The 20,148-nt window shown below is 39.4% G+C and overlaps 1 protein-coding gene across 4 annotated transcripts in view; it reads right to left on the reverse strand.

Annotated features, from left to right (window-relative positions):
* The window catches only part of GRIA4 (glutamate ionotropic receptor AMPA type subunit 4), a 380,787-nt gene that overhangs the window by 13,809 nt on the left and 346,830 nt on the right, over positions 1 to 20,148 (reverse strand). Inside the window, exon 14 of one of the 4 annotated variants that reach the window (XM_061628711.1) lies at positions 1,929 to 2,043. The exons of the other annotated variants lie outside the window; for them this stretch is intronic. Within the exon in view, the coding sequence (XP_061484695.1) occupies positions 1,929 to 2,043 (115 nt within the window). The remainder of the gene's footprint in view (positions 1 to 1,928; positions 2,044 to 20,148) is intronic. 4 annotated transcript variants of the gene reach the window in all.

Here is a 20,148-nt window from a genome sequence, read left to right on the forward strand (position 1 = left end):
ATTGGGGAGTAAGTTCCATTGAGCGGAGTAAGATACGTTTCTGAGTAAACATGCTTAGGCTTACAATGTGCATCAGTATGGATGGGCCTCCAGTCCATACCACTGCATTTTGCAGTAGATGGGATATGTAACATTAAGCCAAAGCTCCCTCTCCCTGGAGCTATGGAAGGTGATAACCTTGATGGTGCTGTTGTCAAGTAAAGTGTTATTTATTCTCCCAGGCATTTGGAGGAAGTCAGTACAGATTGATACCTCAAAGTGATTTTACACTACTCAGTTTTTTATTGCTGTTATGATTTAATTTTGACTCATTTAATTTTGTTTTATTATGAATGATGGTTATATTATGGTTAAGATCACTCAGTGATGAAGGATCGTCTACAAATTTGAGGTGGTATTAAATGCTAGTCCTACTCAGAGTAGACCCAATGAAGTCAATAGAAATGACTAACTTAAGTTAACCTACTGGGAGAAAGGGCGGGATATAAATCTAATAAATAAATAAAGTTCACTCATTTCAGTGGGTCTACTCTGAATGGGACGTAGTTGAATACAATCCTTTATAATGAAATTAAAAAGTTGTGTTTTAAACACAATACACTGAGTGTCCCCAGGTCTAGAAATCAAATTCCCACTGAACCATGCAGCTTACTGGGTGATATTGGGCTTCTCTCAGCTCTCCACAGGGTTTTTGTAAAGATGAAATGGAATAAACCCATGGGGTTCTTTGGAGGAAGGGCAGGATATAAGTGTGACAGGTAACTACAGATAAGATAAAGGATCTGCAATAGTATAGCCTTGATGAGTTTCCTTTTATACTCAGTATGGGAACTGAATGGCTCTTTGAGCTGCTAAAGTGGACCATACCTCGGACCCCACCCACACAAAACTACAGATCCCAGTTTTCTTTCACAGAAGCCGCAACAATAAAACCCACTTTCAAGCTAGTTTTGTGTAGAGGTGCCCTGAAGGGAAATCATCCACACAATGCTCTCCAGGCAAAACCTGGGCCCTGAAGGGTATCAGCTGGCCCTGCTACTTGCCACGCAAGAGCCAAGAGAGTTATGTGGAGAGAACGGTGATTGTGGCACTGGCAGTTTTCTTTAGTGCAGGGCACCCAAACTGTGGTCTGTGAGCTTAATTTAGGTGGTCCATGGCATGCCCATATTACATGTTCATATTGATTTTTTATTATGTTTTTATTGGTCCTTCATACTACAAGCTGAATTCTGTGGAATGCACTTGTAATAATACAACAAAAATACAACATAAGAAATAAGAGCAGCAGTAAAAATGCAAGTAAAAATCATCCAGCTTCTAGCACAGCACATTACAATTGCTGCATTGGGCAGAAAAATTATTAAGTAGTCCACCAAGACCATCAGCAATTTTCATGTGGTCCGTGGGGAAAATAGAACCACTGCTTTAGTAAATTGGGGGTGAGGTGTCTGGTCCACCATCCTCCAACTCCAGTAAAACCAGTTAGCAACAGCCAGGCAATCTAAGCCATTCAGTTGGGGAGGAGGGAAGGTAGGATGTAAGGTAAGATACACACACAAACATCTTATGCTATTGCTTGCTGAGCTGGTGTCTTCCCCTGCATGTTCACCAAGTGGCTTGGTCCCTATCTTTGAGTTGGATCTCTGTGTCTTTTTAAAAGTAAGATGTGAGAGATTGCAAGTATGATGAGAGAAAGCACAATTTGGACTCCCCGGCTAATCAACTGGGCTTGAAAAATCTTACAAGGCTGCAAATATTTTTGCTTTGACAGTAATTGCACGCATCTGGATGTTTATTCCCCATCCCACCCCTTATTAGCACTGCCACAGGACATGGTCAAGAATTTCACAGCAGGAAGGACAGAGCCCCAGCAGATGCACCAATTACTCTACATACTGTTTACCCACTTTGGTGACATTGAGGCTAACCTTGGAGTCACCTCCCCCGCTGCCACATTCTCCTTTGTCGTACCACCATTTGTTTTTCAATTTGTCCAAGAGGCCTTGTTCATTCAGTTTTAAAACTGCGAGGTTAACAGCATTTCTTGAAACGATAAAACATATTTTGTAAGAAACTGCACAGCTGTTAAGATGTTAGAAGGAATGAGGACTTAAAAAAAAGCTCTTTTATCCACACACTAAATAAACCTCTCATTTGCATATTGTAACATCCCTATGAGAAGGAAGAAGCATGCTGGCAAACAGATTTGGGGGAGAGAATAATGTTTTTGTAGGGTAGGACAGCTTTATGGCTCAGCATTAAGTAAGGATAATATGATTTTGTGAACAAATAATAATAATAAAAAAGCAGCTATTCACGTGTTTTCAATAAGGTGATAAAGTGCAGCCAAGACATCAAATTTAAATTGTGTCCGTCTTTTCCCCATAAGTTTATAATAGAGACAGTAAAAATGAAAGAAGGGAAAGACCTTAGATTCAATTTCCTTAGCAGCCAGAGGGACAGGATTGTTTGTTGTACAAAGTAAGGGTTTCACATTTCAGTTCCCTTGAGCTGAAATAGTCTTGTACAAATGATAAAATTTGGTGGTAAGGGGTGAATTAAATAGTATACACTGTATACCATGCAATACGCAAAATTACATACATGTACAGTATATACACACATACATCTCTGCTATTGTGCCAATCTCTACTTTTCTTACAACTGTCCCATTTCTTACAACTGTCTCAAAAAGGTATACGATGTGTGATTCAACTAAAGTTAAAACATTTTAATGTTATATTGATTTCAATGGGAGGGATTCAAGGATGCCAACTAAAAACAATGGCACTTAAAATGTGCTTAATTAAACATGGATCATACCCAGGTGATTAGGCTACATACTAGTATATGATATTATGTTATAGGCAGTCTCACTGTAAACTACTCGTCACCAGTTTTCTTAAGGCAGATTGCTTCATGGAATTTAGGAGACTGGTAGAATTCAAGCAGTGCATTTACCTGACTCCATTGGACCTCCTTTTCCAGTAGGCTACTCTAGGCCTGGCTAGAGGCTTCTAGACCCCGGCATCCATCCAAGATGTCCTCAACATGCATCAGGGCCTACAGTCCCATTCTTGCTTCACTTACAGAGGGGAACGGGGAAAGATTGGTTTGCACTATGTAGGCTGCAACAGGATTGGAGGCCCTAGATGCTCCTGCATGTGTGCAGTGCTATCTAGGTTCATGTAGCATCATGGAGGCTGTACTTCCCATCAGTAGCTTGGCCATTGTTGCATGTGCACGAGAACCCAGGGCTTCTGAGTATACTAAGGCTACATTCTATAAATCAGACCCTCTTTACCTTTCCCCATAGGGGAAGGTCCAATGCACACTTGCCCTGATATGGCAATGACATGAGACCAATTAATTCCTAAGAAAACAACTTACCCCCCTGAAACACAGGGTAGATGTAATCAGATAGCCTCCTATCCAGTGGCTCTTGAAATCACTGTGGATAGGATTTCCATGGTGACAACAGAATATGCCCTGTGGACTCTGATCAGCAGGTTTTGAGCAAACTGAAAAAGAATCTGCCTTGCATGCATTGCTAAAGCATGTTCATACTGGGCTTTAGACACAGTGCCCCATGATATTCTGATTAGCAAGATAGCTAAATGTGGGCTGCATGGAAAAACTATCAGGTGAATCCACAGTTGGCTACAGAATTGTACTCAAAAAGTGCTTATCAAAGTTCCTTCTCAAACTAGGGGGAGGTAACAAGTGGGGCACCACAGGGCTCGGTCCTGGGCCCAGTGCTCTTCAACATTTTTATAATGACTTGGTTGAGGAGGTGCATGGAATGCTCATCAGATTTGCAGATGATACAAAATTGGGAGGAATAGCTAATACCCTAGAGGACAGAAATAAGATTCAAAGTGATCTTGATAGGCTGGAGCATTGGGCTGCGAACAACAGAACAAAATGTAACAGGGCTAAGTGCAAAGTTGGACATTTAGGAAAACAACAACCAAACACACAGTTATAAGATGGGGGATACTTGGCTCAGCAATACGACATGACAGAAGGATCTTGGGATTGTTGTTGATCACAAGCTGAATATGAGCCAACAGTGTGATGTGACTGCAAAAAAGGCAAATGCTATTTTAGGCTGCATTACATCACATGAAGTACTAGTTCCCCTCTGTTCAGCACTGGTTAGGCTTCATCTTGAGTACTGCTTCCAATTTTGTACACCACACTTTAAGAAGAATGCAGGCAAACTGGAACAGGTTCAGAGGAGAGCAACAAGGATGATCAGAGGACTGGAAGCAAAGCCGTATGAGGAGAAACTGAAAGAACTGGCCATGTTTAGCCTTCAGAAGAGAAGACTGAGGGGAGATATGATAGCACCCTTCAAGGACTTTAAAGTTTGTCGCACAGAGGAGGGCCAGGATCTTTTCTCAATTGTCCCAGAATATAGGACACAGAATAATGGGCTCAAGTTGCAGAAAGCCAGATTTCAGCTGAACATCAGGAAAAACTTCCTGACTGTTAGAGCGGTGCAAAATGGAACCAATTACCTAGGGAGGTGGTGGGCTCTCCAACACTGGAGGCATTCAAGAAGCAGCTGGACAGGCACCTGTTGGGTATGCTTTAGTTTGGATTCCTGCATTGAGCAGGGGGTGGACTCAGTGGTCTTATAGGCCCTTCCAACTCTACTATACTATGATTCTATGACCCCCTCAAATGACAGCGTCATGTAGGGTGTCCTAAACAACATGTCAAAGGGCAACGCAGTGATTCCAGACTGCATTACTTGACAATATTTGGCTGAGATGAAAATGGTTGTCTTGAAGTTGCTATTGTAGAGAAGCAAACAAGCTTCCTAATCCAGAGCCTTATTTTGGGTGTTGGTGCTTTGTGACCCACAAAGAATGGAAGGGCTCCCCAATTCAAATTAAAGCTCTGTTATCCTGTTCCAACCTGAAGCCTGCAAAGGCATACTGATAAAAAACAGCAAGCATCCAGAACAAGCTACAACTGGTCAGGACCATGGACAACTCACCACAGGGCTGGTTGCGAGGTAAAGCTAGATTAAAAAACAAGCAAGAAGCTTGGAGTGTTACTGCTGTGAGAGTCTGGAGCCAACTGTAAGCATCGGTAGTCCTTGGGTAAGGTGGTTGCCTAAAGCTCCACCTCCCTATTCAAAGGTGCATGCTGCACCCAGACTGAGAAGTTTCCTCCTACCTCCTGTACATAGCAAAGTAGCAGAAGGGTGCCCTACTGAGTTGCAGATGTTCTGGGGATGAGTCCTCAGAATCAAGAAGGTGGGGGTAAGGCTACTTCACCTGGTGCAGAGGCTGGACTGCAATCTCCTGTGGCTTCTCCTTTAGTGCAGGTGTGGGGAGTGTGTGGTTGCCCTCCAGATGTTACTTATTTATTAATTAAATGTATATACTGCCCTTCCTTCCAGTAGGAGGACTCCCATCAGTTCCAGCCAGAGTGACCAATGGTTAGAGGTGATGGGAGATACAGTCGTGGAGGGCCACAGATTCCCCATCTGTGCTATAGTAAGTCAGTCACTTTGGATAATTTTTCCTGAGCTAGTTCCTGCTTCCAGTTATCCCCACCTTCCATTCTGCAGGACTTGGGGGTTTCTGGGCCATGACAGGCATAGTGGTTACACCTTGATCTATCAGGGCAATTATTTTTTCTTATCATGCCAACTCATAACATGTACCATCCTTGACATAAGAAGAGCACCTTAATTTGGGGAACATACTACTTTGTCCTTTTATTGCAGTCTTGGTGGGACCTACACAGATCTTTGCCAACTAATTACAGAGGTTTCAAAAGTGTCTCTAAACAGAATTGACCTGAGCCTAATTTCTGTGGCTGTTACATTTGTAGTAGATAGTAAATACAGATAATGTAATGTAATTACCTGTCTGTCCCTGGAATGTAAAGACAGGAATACAGGCTGTGGCATTAGTGATAACACCCTGCGCTTTTGTTGATAATGCCTCTGAAGCTAAGTCTCTCAGGCAATCCGACTAATGTAATTTTATACAAGTATTTAATTATGAATCGTGATTAAGAGGGAGAGGAGAAAGAGCGAGACTGGACTGAAATTGTTCATTTACATCCTTTGTTCCAGGAAGCAATTGCTTTTGAAGTAGAGATATTTATTATGGATTTCTAATTTAACATTTGGTGACAGCAGTTTTTGTTTCCAGTAACTACCTCAACCTGCACAAGCATACCCAATGCTTTATAGTACCAGAATATGTTCTCTGACAATTCAGTGGAATTATCTGTTAATTGAAAAAATTGGCAGAGTTGCTTGACAAGCACCCCTGGATTTTAAAAAATAACAAAACCCATCTTGGAGAAAAGATTACTCATCCTGACCAAAATTCACCCTTACAGATCAGGAAAAATTAAACTTTTCCACTTACTTTTTTGAGGAAGCTGCGAATGGCTGATTATAGTCCTAAAATAGTAATTAAAAAAGTCCATAAAGGCTAATCATGAGAGGGTTATTTAGTAGGGTTATTAGCCATATCCATAGACAATTTCACAGCACAATAAGAAAAAAAAGAAATAAAAAGGAATGAAGAAATAAATGAGAATTTTAAAGTGCCTCTCATTGTTCTGAAATTAAGCTCAAATTGGTTACCAATCTATCCACATTGCATTCCTTATTACATCTAGCAGGCCATGTAAAAAACACTTTTGTTTCACACTGCTTTTTATGGCTGTATAATTAAGATACAATCCAATGTATCAAAATAAGCTGCTGTCTGCCTTGGGATGAAGCAACATGGTTCTTTGATACAATATTTTACATTTGTTTATCTGGAAGAAATTCAGAAAGAATTTGTGAAAAATATATTTTCTTAAAACACAAACCTCTGAGAAATGTTCAGGAATGTGTAGGTTCAACTGGTTTGCTCAGGTTTTATTTTATGATGTAGAATGTTTTGTTCATTCTTATGGTATGCAATTCCATTATGGTAGACAGTAAAATTCAACTCAGTGCTTTTAAAGAGGCATGTTGTGAAGCCATAATCTTTGAACAAAATCCCACAGAATAGTTCAAAAGATCCATGGGACTCTGATGTACACAAAGAGCTCCTTGCAAGGAGAGGCTGCCCCTTTCATTTCAGTGCTGGGAAACTCCTCCAAGGTTTTCTCAGTGGACCTGCGGAGCTTCCCCAACACTGATCGTGGAAGGTTTTGCACGGATGGAGCACTCTGAATGCATCAGATCCTATGCTTGTGACAAGCCACAAACAGATTTATTTTTGCTTTTTGGCAGCAAGCAACAAAAGGATTCCAGGAACACATTTACATGTTTTAACAAACTTTCTAACATAATAACATAAAAAGAGCCCTGCTACATCAGGCCAATGTCCCATCTAGTCCAGAATCCTGTTCTCACAGTGGCTAGCCAGATGTCTATGGGAAGCCATGGCTGCTTCTGGCCCACTGACTAATCTTACATAGCTCCACAACATGATCACCTGAGCAGCAGGAAGAAGGGGTGGGGCTCCAGATAAAGATTCACTTTTTTTCTAGCAGCATGGGGTCAATCACCAGCAGGATCTCAGGGGAGGGTTAATTCCTTTATCTATTGCTGCTTTCTGCATATTCCCTGACATTAGATGGAGACTATCTTTATTGCATGAGTGAAGATCAAAATTATGACCAGATTATGCTGGTCAGCATATTATCCAGTATTTTTTTTTGAGACTATGCATATTGACCAGAAGATGTACAAAAAGCAGTTGTAATATGCACATTCCCTAGGGCCTGTTGGAGATCATGTATAATGGCTGTGGAACATGTGCAATTCCCTCTTCATGGACAGATTATTATACAGCCACAAGAGTGGCTGTATACTATAGCCAGCGGGGATTTTTCACATTCCGCAAAGTTAAATTGAAAATACCCCCATGCCATTCTGATGCTTCCCATAAGCTCACTTCAAAACAAAACCTTACAAAACTTATAGTCCTGAACTCAGAAATGCTTGCTTAACAACCCTCTCAATTTTCATGGTGATACACAAAACAGTCAGAGAGAATAGACAGTTCAAAGTGTAAAAAGAGAGAAAAAACCTCCAGAACCCTTTTGGACTTTTTTCTGTCAGAGTTCTCATAATCTGTTGAAATTCATTAAAAATCAGCCATGTTCACAGAGTACCTGTAATCCCAATACTGACCTTGCCCCATATTCTGACCTTCATCTTCTGCAGTTTAAAAGTTTAAAAAATGCCTGGCTGATTTTTAATTAATTTAAGAAATTTTGGCTGGAAGCGAATGATAAGGGCGGGCATACTCAGTAAGAACCAACTGTCAGAGTTCTAAAAGCCTCACAGCTGCTGGGCTTGGCTAATCAGGGGGCCACACCCACACCAGACTTTGATTTCACATGAGACAGTCATGGCTTCCCTCAGAGAATCCTGGGAAGTGTAGTTTGTGAAGGGCGTTGAGAGGAGACTCATGTTCCACTGAGAGAGCTTCAGTGGCCAGACTGGTTTAACAGTCAGCCACTCTGATTGAAGTCTGTGAGGGGAACTGGGTGTCTCCTAGCAACTCTCAGCACCCTTCACTAACTACACTTCCCAGGATTCTTTGGGAGAAGCCATGACTATCCAAAGTGAAATAAAGGCTTGGTGTGGATGTGGCCAGGGACAACTTTGGTTTAAATTTGGGTGGGAGGCTACTTGTGCTTGCTGTAGAATAAAAAGGTGGGGAAACACTGAAAAGCAATGATACTGTTCACAATGTTTTCCTTTTGGGAAAGGAAAGGGGCTTCCCTTCTGCCCAGTGCCCACCCACCCAATCTCCTCCCCTCCCCAAGGTCAGTGTTGGACTACGACCTGGGAGAACAGGGTTTGAATTCACACACAGCCATGAAGCACACTGGGTGACCTTGGGCCAGTCACTGCCTCTCAGCCTCAGAGGAAGGCAGTGTTAAAACTACCTCTGAATACCGTTTACCATGAAAATCCTATTCATAGGGTCAACATAAATTGGGATTGACTTGAAGGCAGTCCATTTCCATTTTCAAACATGATTGCACAGAAATAAATCCCATTGAACTCAAAAAGTATGCAAATGATCAAACCCACCCTCCCTTCTCCTTCCTCCTTCCTCCTAACCCCCTCTTGCCCCTTCCTTTGCCCCTCCCTACCCATCCCCATCCCCTTCCAATCCCATCCTTCCCTTTCTCCCCCCTCCCGCTCCCCTTCCTCATCCCCATGGTCAGTTTTACCTATCTTAAGCATGATTGCAGGGAAGTAAATGCCATTGAACTCTATAAGCATGCAAATGATCAAACCTGCCCTCCCCTCCCCCTTCCTTTGTCCCCCTCCAATACTCTCCTTCCCCTTCCCCCCCTCCTCCCCCATGGTCAGTTTTTCCTATCCTAACCATCATTGCATAGGAGTAAATCCCATTGAACTCAATAAACATGCAAATGATCAGACCTGCTTTTCCCCTCCTTCCCCTCTCCTCTCCCTTCCTCCTCCCCTCCCCTCTTCCTTCTTTCTCCTCCCCTGCCCACTCCAGCCATCCCTCCCCCCAGTCACTTTTACCCATCCTAAGCATGGTTGCATGGGAGTAAATCACACTGAATTCAATAAACATGCAAATGATCAAACCTGTCCTTCTCCCCTCCCCCTCCTGCCTGCTCCCATCCCAATCCTCCCCTCTGCATTTCCTCCCCTCCCTCCTCCTCCTCCTCCTCCCCCCCTCCCCATCCCCTGTGGTCAGTTTCACCTATCCTAAGAATTATTGCAGGGGAGTAAATCCCACTGAACTCAATAATCATGCAAATGATCGATCCACTCTCAGCAAACTTGCACAGGATCCCATTTCTTACCTCCCGGATTAAAAAGCAGGGAAATTCACTAATAGGCAAAAAACCTTGCAGTTTAAGAACATACCTATGAATAGTGAATATGTATATTCTCCATGAAGCCTACTGAATGTGTACAATGGATGGTTGTTATGCACAATAATTGCTAAACTTATTACCCCTAATAATAAACACCTCCCCCAACATAGCCACTCTAAAAGTATAGTGGATGCCTTTGTGAGAAAACACTGTGGTGATCCTTCTAAAATCTGGCAAGATTCATGCCCTCAGAAGGAGCACCCTTGTCTGCAAATTTCATTCTCTTCTGCCAATTTTTTTTTAAAAAAGATACTGCCTTTTAAAAAACAAACTTTATAGGTGTCCAGCACAAAAGCTTCTAGACTGCTTTGCCTGGAGGCATCCACTCTGGAGAGGCTGGAATGCCTGCAGATTGTACCCACTTCTGTCAAAAGGGGGGGAGTTATAGTCATTTAGATTTCCCAATAGTGAATGGAGATGGGAGGAAAAAAGCAGATTCTGACCCCGGACTGAATAAAGCAGCCTCTGAACTGGTCGGAGTCACATTTGATAAAGTGCTGATTTGAGGTCTGAACTGAATGGTATTGTCAGTGCACACTCTTAGCATATATCTTTGAATCCACATCTTTATCACATATCTAACTTTCAAAAGCCCCATTCAGAGATTATTGCAAAATGGGAATTTCAACTTAGGGGGTGGATGGGGATAAGTGCCCTAGCTCCACCCCTAGTCCATATCTGTGAGTTCAAAGTCGACTGTATGAAGCAGGGAACCTCCTTCTATGCATGTAAACCCTTGATTTTTCAGGATTCTACATTGTGCGACAGCTACCACAAGTAAAGGAGACTTAGGCACTTCAAAAATTGGCCTTGCGCAAGTATGCTCATCCCCATGCCCACCCTTCACTCCCAATGCGTGGAATTCCCAGTTTGCAAATGCTCGGATTAGTGTCAACAAATTTCCTCCTTCAGGACTTCCCGGAAGGAGTGCTGACTGGTGGTTGTCTCTGAGGGAGCTCTGCCTCAGAGGAAGCTTTTTTCAGGTTAAAAGCCAGCCAAGAGGAATCTTGGACTGGCTTAAATGTTCTCCAAGGTATAGGAGAACCGATCAGATTTTCCACAAGACTTCGTTGAGCTGTCGGCGGCTGGAATTGATCAGGAAATTCCTGAGATAAGAAGGCATGCCGATCGGCTGAAGACGGAGTCAGGATTTCCACGTAAGCTGTACTGGAAAAAAGCGAAGCGTTCTTTTTTTTCTTCTTAAAAAAAACGTTCTTAACCAGCGAGCCTACTTCTGTCTAAATCTTATCATTTGGCTTAAATTACTACAATAAAAGGGATTTGTTTACGAATCAGCAACTGAGAAACCTGGGTGAGTCATAATTTTTCTCTTTTAAATATAATTAAGGAAGAAAGAAAATGTAAACAACTTATATACTTTTTTTACAACAAAAAGCTGGCCTGAATTTGGAGTTTTAAAGTTTAAAAACGGATGAGAGGTAATTATTATATTTTGGACTATTTTTCTCTTTGGACTATTTCTTCTTGGACGAATCTGCTGCTCGTATATGTTACTAATTGTTTGGTGTTGGCAACCAGAATTGTTTTGCATTCTTGGATGTAGATAAGAACTGTGCTGTGCTGGCTGGACTTCAATAACAGGCCTGGAATATTAACTTTTTTGTTGGTGGAGGAAAAAAAAAGAAATAGACTGCCTCTAGGTTTTGGAACAGTGATTAATATCAGAAATTAAAGGCTTTTCTTGAAAATGACAACTAAAAAAGCAACTAAGACCCAGGAGCGAAGAAGAAGTTCTACTGATCCACAGGAAGGGGTTATACCCCCAGATATGTTTCAAAAAATAATGGAAGGGATTAATGATATAAAACAGGAAATGAAAACTGAATTGACAGATATAAAAGACTATATTAAAACACAAGTGGATGAGATTAAAGGGACAATTGGGCAAATAAAGGAGGATGCAAAAAACACTAAAGAAAAGGTACAAATCTTGGAGAATAGAAAAGATATATTAAATCTGGAATTAGAAAAAAACTTGGACTATATGGCTGTGACTGAAATGAAAAATAAAGAACATTGTTTGAGATTCCGTGCAATTCCTGAGGAAACAGGTGAAGACATCAGAGATAAAATTGTTAATGCTCTAGTAAAATTTCTGGATTTGAATGAAGATCAGATGGAATTTGAAATAGATAAAGTGTATAGAATTAATTCCAGATATGCAACAATGAATAAAATTCCAAGAGATGTGCTTGTTCATTTTATAAAGAAGACGACCAGAGATATGGTATTACAGCAACACTTTAAAAATACCTTTAAAATTGATGGTAAGGAAATACTGGTGATGAAAGAAATTCCTATTAGACTTTTACGTAAGAGAAAAGAATATGCTTTCTTTACAGAGAAACTTAAGCAACGCAAAATTCAATTTAGATGGGATGTTCCAGAAGGAGTGATCTTTACATTCAGACAACAGAAATATAGATTGAATACTGTTCAAAAAGCAAGGGACTTCTTGAGAAAAGCTTCAAAAGATATGGATGAAGATAAACTCAAAGATATGGATATAATTCCTGGGGAACAAAGTCAACAAAATATGCAGAGGAAGGGAAGGAAGATGATGGACTAAAAGGAGCATCAGGCACATTTTAAAATACACTCTTAAAGATGGATTACAAATATCTAACTTGGAATATAAATGGAGCCAATATGGCGCAGAAGAGAAAGAAAGTGTTTCATTATTTGAAAAAATTAAAATTGGATATAATTTGTTTACAAGAAACTCATATTAAGAAGAAAGATTCCAAATATTTGATTTGTAAAAATTTGGGTGAAGAATTTATTTCGGCTGGACCAAAAAAAAAAAATGGAGTTGTTCTCTACATTAACCCACAATTGCTTCCTAAATTGGTATTACTGGATGATAGTGGTAGATTTGTGGGGGTCGAAATTACTCTACAGGGTACAAACATTTTGATAGTGGGTATCTATGCCCCCAATGAAGATAAAACAAGGTTTTACACAGGACTTATGGAAAAATTGTCAGAGTTTTCATATGACCATTGGTGCGTTATGGGTGATTGGAATGGGGTAATCTCACCAAAAATTGATAGGCTTTCTGAAAAAAATATCAAAGAGACACAGGGTAAATTACCGAAGATTTGCTTTGAACTGATGGAACATTTAGAATTGGTGGATACCTGGAGATATATAAATGATAACGCAAAGGAATTTACTTATTTTTCAGAAAGACACAAAACATTCTCGAGGATTGATATGATTTGGATGTCTAAAATTTTAGCGAAGGACACTTTTAAAATGGATATATTACCAAAAACTTTTTCGGATCATAACCCTGTGATATTAACTTTAAAAAAGAAAAATCTTGGATTTAGATGGAGACTAAATGAATCTTTATTACAGAATGACAAAGTAGTACAAGAATGTAAGAAGAAATTAAAAGAGTTTTTTGAACATAATTTACATAAAGGAACAAGTGAAAATATTGTTTGGGATACAAGTAAGGCATTTATGAGGGGATATCTTATTAAATGTAACTCTGAATTAAAAAAAAAGAAACAACAGAAAATGCAATTAATCTTGGAAGAAATAAAACAAAAAGAGGAAGAATTGAAAAAGAATCCAACTAAAGTTTCTACTGTAAATGAAATCAAAATGTTACAGAAGCAAGTATCAATGCTGACAGTTAGAGAAATTGAAAGAAAACTAAATTTTGCTAAACAAAGGACTTTTGAATTTGCAAATAAACCTGGGAAATGGTTAGCATATAAATTAAGAAAAGAACGCCAAAAAAATATCATTTTAAAGATACAAGAAGGAGATGAGACGTTGACAGATAATGTAAAAATTAAAAAGATTTTTCATCAATATTATTCAACATTGTACAAATGTCAGGAAATTCCATCTGAAAAAATAGAAGAGTATATATCTAAACAGAATTTGCCTAGAATTACAGACTTTCAGAGACAAGCTATTAATGGTCCCATTACGTCAAGAGAGATATCTGAAGCTATAAACAAAATTAAATTAGGAAAGGCACCAGGACCAGATGGGTTATCTGCAATGTATTATAAATGTTTGGAGGAAGAACTCTTACTACCTTTACAGTCTACAATGAATCTTATTCTGCAAGAGGGAAAGATACCGGATAGTTGGAAAAATGCTAATATAACATTAATACCTAAAGAGGAGCAAGATTTAACTAAAACAAAAAATTATCGACCAATATCTCTATTGAATAATGACTATAAAATTTTTACAATGATCTTGGCAGAAAGATTGAAAATAATATTGCAACAATTTATTCAGGAAGATCAATCAGGGTTTTTACCTAAAAGACAATTACGTGACAACGTCAGGAATGTCTTGAATGTCTTGGAATATTTAGAACAACGAAATGATAAACAAGCAGCTTTGATTTTTTTAGATGCTGAAAAAGCATTTGATAATTTGAATTGGAAATTTATGTTTCAGGTTTTGGAGCAAATGGATTTTGGAGACAATTTTATAAAATGGATTAGATCGATTTATACATCTCAGAAGGCTCAGATAATTGTTAACGGAGATTTAACGGATTCATGTGAAATACAAAAGGGTACAAGACAAGGATGTCCTTTATCTCCCCTTTTATTTATTCTGGTCTTAGAAGTGCTGCTTAGAGATATAAGGCAAGATAAAAGAATTTCGGGATTAAAGATAAAAAAAGAATATAAATTGAGAGCATTTGCTGATGATTTGATAATTGTACTAGAAAATCCTTTGGAAGGAATTAATGTATTGATGGACAAATTAAAAGAATTTGGACCGTTAGCAGGATTTAAGATCAACAATCAAAAAACAAAGATGTTGGTGAAAAATTTAACTTTAAGGGAACAGAAAGAGTTAATGGACAAGACAGATTTTACAATAGAGAAAAAGTTGAAATATTTAGGTATCATTATGACAAATAAAAATTCAAAGTTGTTTCATAATAATTATGAAAAATTATGGACAGAGATTAAGAAAGATTTGCTAAGATGGGATAAACTACAATTGTCATTAATGGGTAGAATATCTGTGATAAAAATGAATGTATTACCGAGAATGATGTTTTTGTTTCAAACAATACCTGTAATATCCTCTGATTTACCTTTTAAACAATGGCAAAAAGATATCTCTAAATTTGTATGGCAAGGAAAAAAACCAAGAGTTAAATTTAAACTACTACAAGATGCCAAAGAAAGAGGAGGACTGGGATTACCAAATCTGAGACTTTACTTTGCTGCCTGCTGTCTAGTCTGGATAAAGGAATGGATTTTATTGAGGAATAAAAGACTATTGGATTTGGAGGGCCATAATTTGAAGTGGGGATGGCATGGATATCTATGGTATGACAAAGTAAAAGTAAATGTAGACTTTAACAATCATTTCATAAGACGTCCTCTGTTGAAAATATGGAATAGATACAAACCAAGGTTTTATTCGAAAATACCATTATGTGTCTCAAGTCAAGAAGCGTTTTATAGAAGAGAAATGGCTGGAAAAGAGAAATGGTTAACTTATCAAGAACTATTAGAAAATGTACATGGAGAATATACAATGAAAGAGAGAGAACAACTGACAAAGGAAGGATATAGTTTTCAATGGTTTGCCTATTTACAATTGTTAGAAAGATATAAAATGGACAAGAAAATGTATGGGTTTGAAATAAGTAAATCTGATTTTGAAATAGGATTGTGTACAAATGATGAAAATATAATTGCGAAAATGTATAAACTCTTATTGAAAATGGATATGGAGGAAGAACAAGTAAAAGAGTGTATGGTAAAGTGGGCAAAAAATTTTGGTCATAACATACAAATGGATCAATGGGAAAATATGTGGAAAAAAGGTTTGAAATTTACACTATGCTATAATCTTAAAGAAATTTTTTATAAAATGATGTACCGTTGGTACATGACTCCAGAAAAGTTGTCAAAAATGTATAGTAATGTTTCTAATGTTTGTTGGAAATGTAAACAACAAGAAGGATCATTTTATCATATGTGGTGGTTATGTAAAAAGGCAAAATCATTTTGGGCACAGATAGGTAGGAAGATGCAAAAAATTCTAAAGATAAATATTCAGTCAAAACCAGAATTTTTTTTATTGGGTTTTATGGATAAACAAATAGAAAAGAAATATGGAAGAATAATATTATATATGATTACGGCAGCAAGATTATTATATGCACAAAAGTGGAAAATGGAATCAACACCAACAATGGAAGAATGGTTATTGAAATTAATGGACTTAGTAGAAATGGATAAATTGACATGTTTACTTAGAGAAAAATCGACAGATACATTTCTTAAGGAATGGAAACCTCTCTTAGACTTTTTGTTGAAAGATCAAAATAAAATGATGATACTGGGATTTGACGATTAATTAAGACAGCCTATGGAGAAAAGGGACTCTGTATGTATACATTAAGGGACAGGTTTGATGTATATTATATACTTATAGCTGATCTGCGACAAATCGGAAGTCAACTATTTTATTTTCATTTTTTGTTGATGTATTGTTATGTCTTTTTGACTTTGTTTTGTTTGTTTTTGGAAAAATTTGAATAAAAATTATTAAAAAAAACAAAAACAAATTTCCTCCTTCAAAATCTAACATCCAGTTCCAAGGTATTTATGAACCTCAACTGGTCAGTTAAACATTGGATCTCTTTGATGATGCTTTAAGCAGGGGTAGCCAATGTGGTGCCCTCTAGGTGTTGGTGGAATCAGCTCTCATCAGCCCCAGACAGCATTATTAAAAGGTATTTATAACCCACCCTTCACCCAAAGGTCCCTGGGCAGAAATATACACAGTCCAAACCAAACATTAAAGAATAAAATTGAAGCAGCAACAGAATTCAGTCACAAATAAAACCAGCAGCAGCAGCAGACATTCAAATTCCCAATACACTTCCCCACTCCTCAAAGGCCTGGGAAAAGAGATCAAGTTATCAGGGATCATGGGTTGTACTTCAATAACCTATGATCAACTAGACTAGGGGGATGGAAATAACCTTGGAATACTGGTCGGGGGATGTGAGACTCCTGTGAAGAGCCTGGGTATCTTTCTCCAGCAGGCTCTAATAACTGCTACACCTGGATATACACCCATTTAGGCTGTGCTCCACATATGATGCTATTTACATGGTACCCACATGCAACTATCAGCGCAGCTGGTGTGTGTATGGGGAAGACACAAAAGGGGTTTTCTCCTCTCAGGTGGAGAGTCTTGCTGAACACTTCTGCTTGTTTTGGAACCAGAAAAGTTTGTGGCCCTCAAATGGATTATTTCCAATAACAGACTCTGCTTCCGAAACACTATGGTCACACAGAAGACTTCTGTGGTCATTACGAACAGGAGAGAAAGCTTTAAATTGATCTCTCACCTTATTCATGCACTCTTTCTGCTATTTCACTATTATCTTAGCAGGATAATCCACCCCTTTTTTTAAAAAAAGGTCAGAACACCCACAGTTTCCCCCTCCTGTTTAAGGCAGAGCAAATTTGGCAACTTTTCTTTTTTTAAATGGCAGCTCCTATAAAGAAAGAGAAGTAGAGAAATCAAAGCAGTTTGGAGGGGCTATAATTTCCTGAGCATTTTCACATTTAAAGAAACCCTACTGGCAAAATTTGTAATAGGAGATTTTTAAAAGAGAAAAACTTGTGCCACCAATAAAAGGAATATAATAAACAACTGCCCTTTAGGCAAGGGAATATGGCATATGAAATTGGGGGAATGTGTTTTGCCCACAGGGCTAACACACAACCTATTGTCTTAGTGGAGCTATAAACTAAGCTTCACAGAAGTCTTCTAAGGACTAAATTGTGGCTAGTAAGTCATTTTTTTTTGTTTTAAAATTCACAATATAGCAGCAATCATTTTTCTTATTTATAATGCTTTCCTCAAGTGCTTTAAGGCCATCTCTAGCTATAAAGAAAGCTTAACGAAATAAAAATAAACACGAGATAGATTACTAGACTGGCTCCAATTTTTTTATGGGCTCCAGGCAAGAGACTTGTAGTGCTCTCCTCCTTGGGGAATAGATTTACTCCTTCCCCCAAGAAGGGCATGCAGCTCCCATTATTTCTGTGCTCTGCAAATCATTCTCCCTGCCGGCTTTGGAATGTTGCACAACAGAAGGGGGGATTATAAAGGGTCTAGAGCTCAGTTCAGTGGGCCTTTCAAATATTGGTGTGCAGCAGCCCAACCTTACAATGTCTGCACTGACCATGATTAATTACTCAGTTTGGTGCACTGGAGTTTTGAGAGCTTGTTACATATAATTCTTTTGGCTCATAGAGAAGTAGCAATTGCCAAATATCTCATTCTGCATGCTGTTATCACCTTATATACTGGGCTAGTGGTAGGGTGCTAATCCCTTTCTGATGTTAGCTAACTTGATGAGATGAACGAGGGCCAAAGAACCTCCCATTGGTCATGGCTCTGAGTTCCATCTTCAGGGCATGAGGGTGTAGATTTGGAAGATGCATCAGAGGGCGAGGGAGAATCCTCCTCAGTACTGGCATGGATGTTCCCCATTTTTCCCCTTGTATCTTCTTAGTCTGAGGAGATCACATTGCCATCCTCTGTGGGCTCCTGTTCAGCTCTCTCCCATGCTGTCTGAGTTAGGCCTCTTTAACCAAAGATGCTTTGCTCACCAGGGACACAGCTATCTATCTAGATGAAGCTGCAGCTCTATTTAGGACTCCGTCTGAATTTGCTTGCTGCTGAAACAACATTTGAACCTCCTTCTCTGATGCTTCAACCTAAGTGTCACTCAGAACTGAATGTGCTACCTGCTTTACCTGATTCACTTTCTCGTAACCTGTTTTGTCTTACTTCACTGAAATCTGACCTCTGCTTTGTCTGACTTGCCTTTCTGGAGCCTGATCTCTTTACTCCTCTGATCAGCACCTGACCTTTGCTTGACTCATCAGTCCCAGAGCTTTGCTTTGCTTCAGTTGTCTCATTAAAACCTGAATATTGCCTTCCTCATCATGTCAAACCTGTGCCTAGCAATGCCCCCCCGCCACTGCCTGAGACGTAATGGATGTAAGGGAGAGCAACATTCAGAGAGGTAACTATGCTATTCTTTTGCAGGAAAAACATCAAATAATCTTTATGACAAGACTAACAAATTTATTATTGCATAAGCTTTTGTGGACTGGAGTGAGAGCAAGTTAACAATGGTGAACAAAGAAGTAAAAAAATTGGGAATCTGTGGCCGGCCTCTAGATATGCCATTAAAAGGAAACAAGAACTCGGCTGGAAAGACTTTGGTCATTAAAGCAGTGATCAAATAGCAGCTTTCAATGCCAAAATGGGGACACAAACATTTTACTAAAGTTGGTGGGGGCAACAGGGACCACATAAGATTGCTTTAGGGTCTGCATGCAGCCTTCAGGCTATATGCAGCAATTCCTGCCCTGGTGCATTATGGGCAGAGAAAACTCAAGCAGTTAATTGAAAGATTAAGGATCCCCACATGCAAAACATCTGCCCAAAAAACCCTTTTATGTGGTGGTGCTCTAGGCAGGGGCCATAATTTTACGAATTGTGTTGGCATTTATATTGAGTCTGCCCATTGGTCCTTCTACCTGTTTTGTCTGCACTGACTGGCAGTGGCTCTCCAGGGCTTGCTGTGCTCTACCTGGAGCCTTCTGCAAACAAAGCATGTGCTCAGTAGCCATGGCCCTTCCCAATATGCCAATGTCCACCATGTGGGAGCCCCTCCCTCCAGCTCCTTTCCCACTGTGCTTCCACAAAGCCCATTTTTGGCGGACAGAAAGCAGAAGAGAAATATGGCAGCCTGTATATTAGAAAAGCCAAAGATTAAGGCACCCATGGAATGTATCGTTTGCTTGCATGTAACCCCTTTATGTTTGTTGCTCCCTCCCATCCCCATCCCACTCTGGCATTGTTTCTAACATCCATATTGTAATTCTACAGCTGCTGTGGGGAACCTTTGGCCTTCCAGATCTTGCTGAACTACAACTCCCATCAGTCCCAGCGAGCATGGCCAATGGCTGGGGATGGTGGGAGTTGCAGTTCAGCAACATCTGATGGGCCAAAGGTTCCCCACACCTGTTCTAGAGAGATTGCAAAGATCTGATGGCTAATCAGTAGCTTCTGGACTTCTGAGACTGAATCGACATGGCTGAGAAATCATGGAAGGGACCAATTATCCCCACTGAACCAAGGGTCCATCTAGTCCAGTATCCTTTTTTTTCAATA

The sequence above is a fragment of the Rhineura floridana genome, chromosome 5 (genome assembly GCF_030035675.1).
Source record: "Rhineura floridana isolate rRhiFlo1 chromosome 5, rRhiFlo1.hap2, whole genome shotgun sequence".
In the NCBI taxonomy this organism is placed as follows: domain Eukaryota; kingdom Metazoa; phylum Chordata; class Lepidosauria; order Squamata; family Rhineuridae; genus Rhineura; species Rhineura floridana.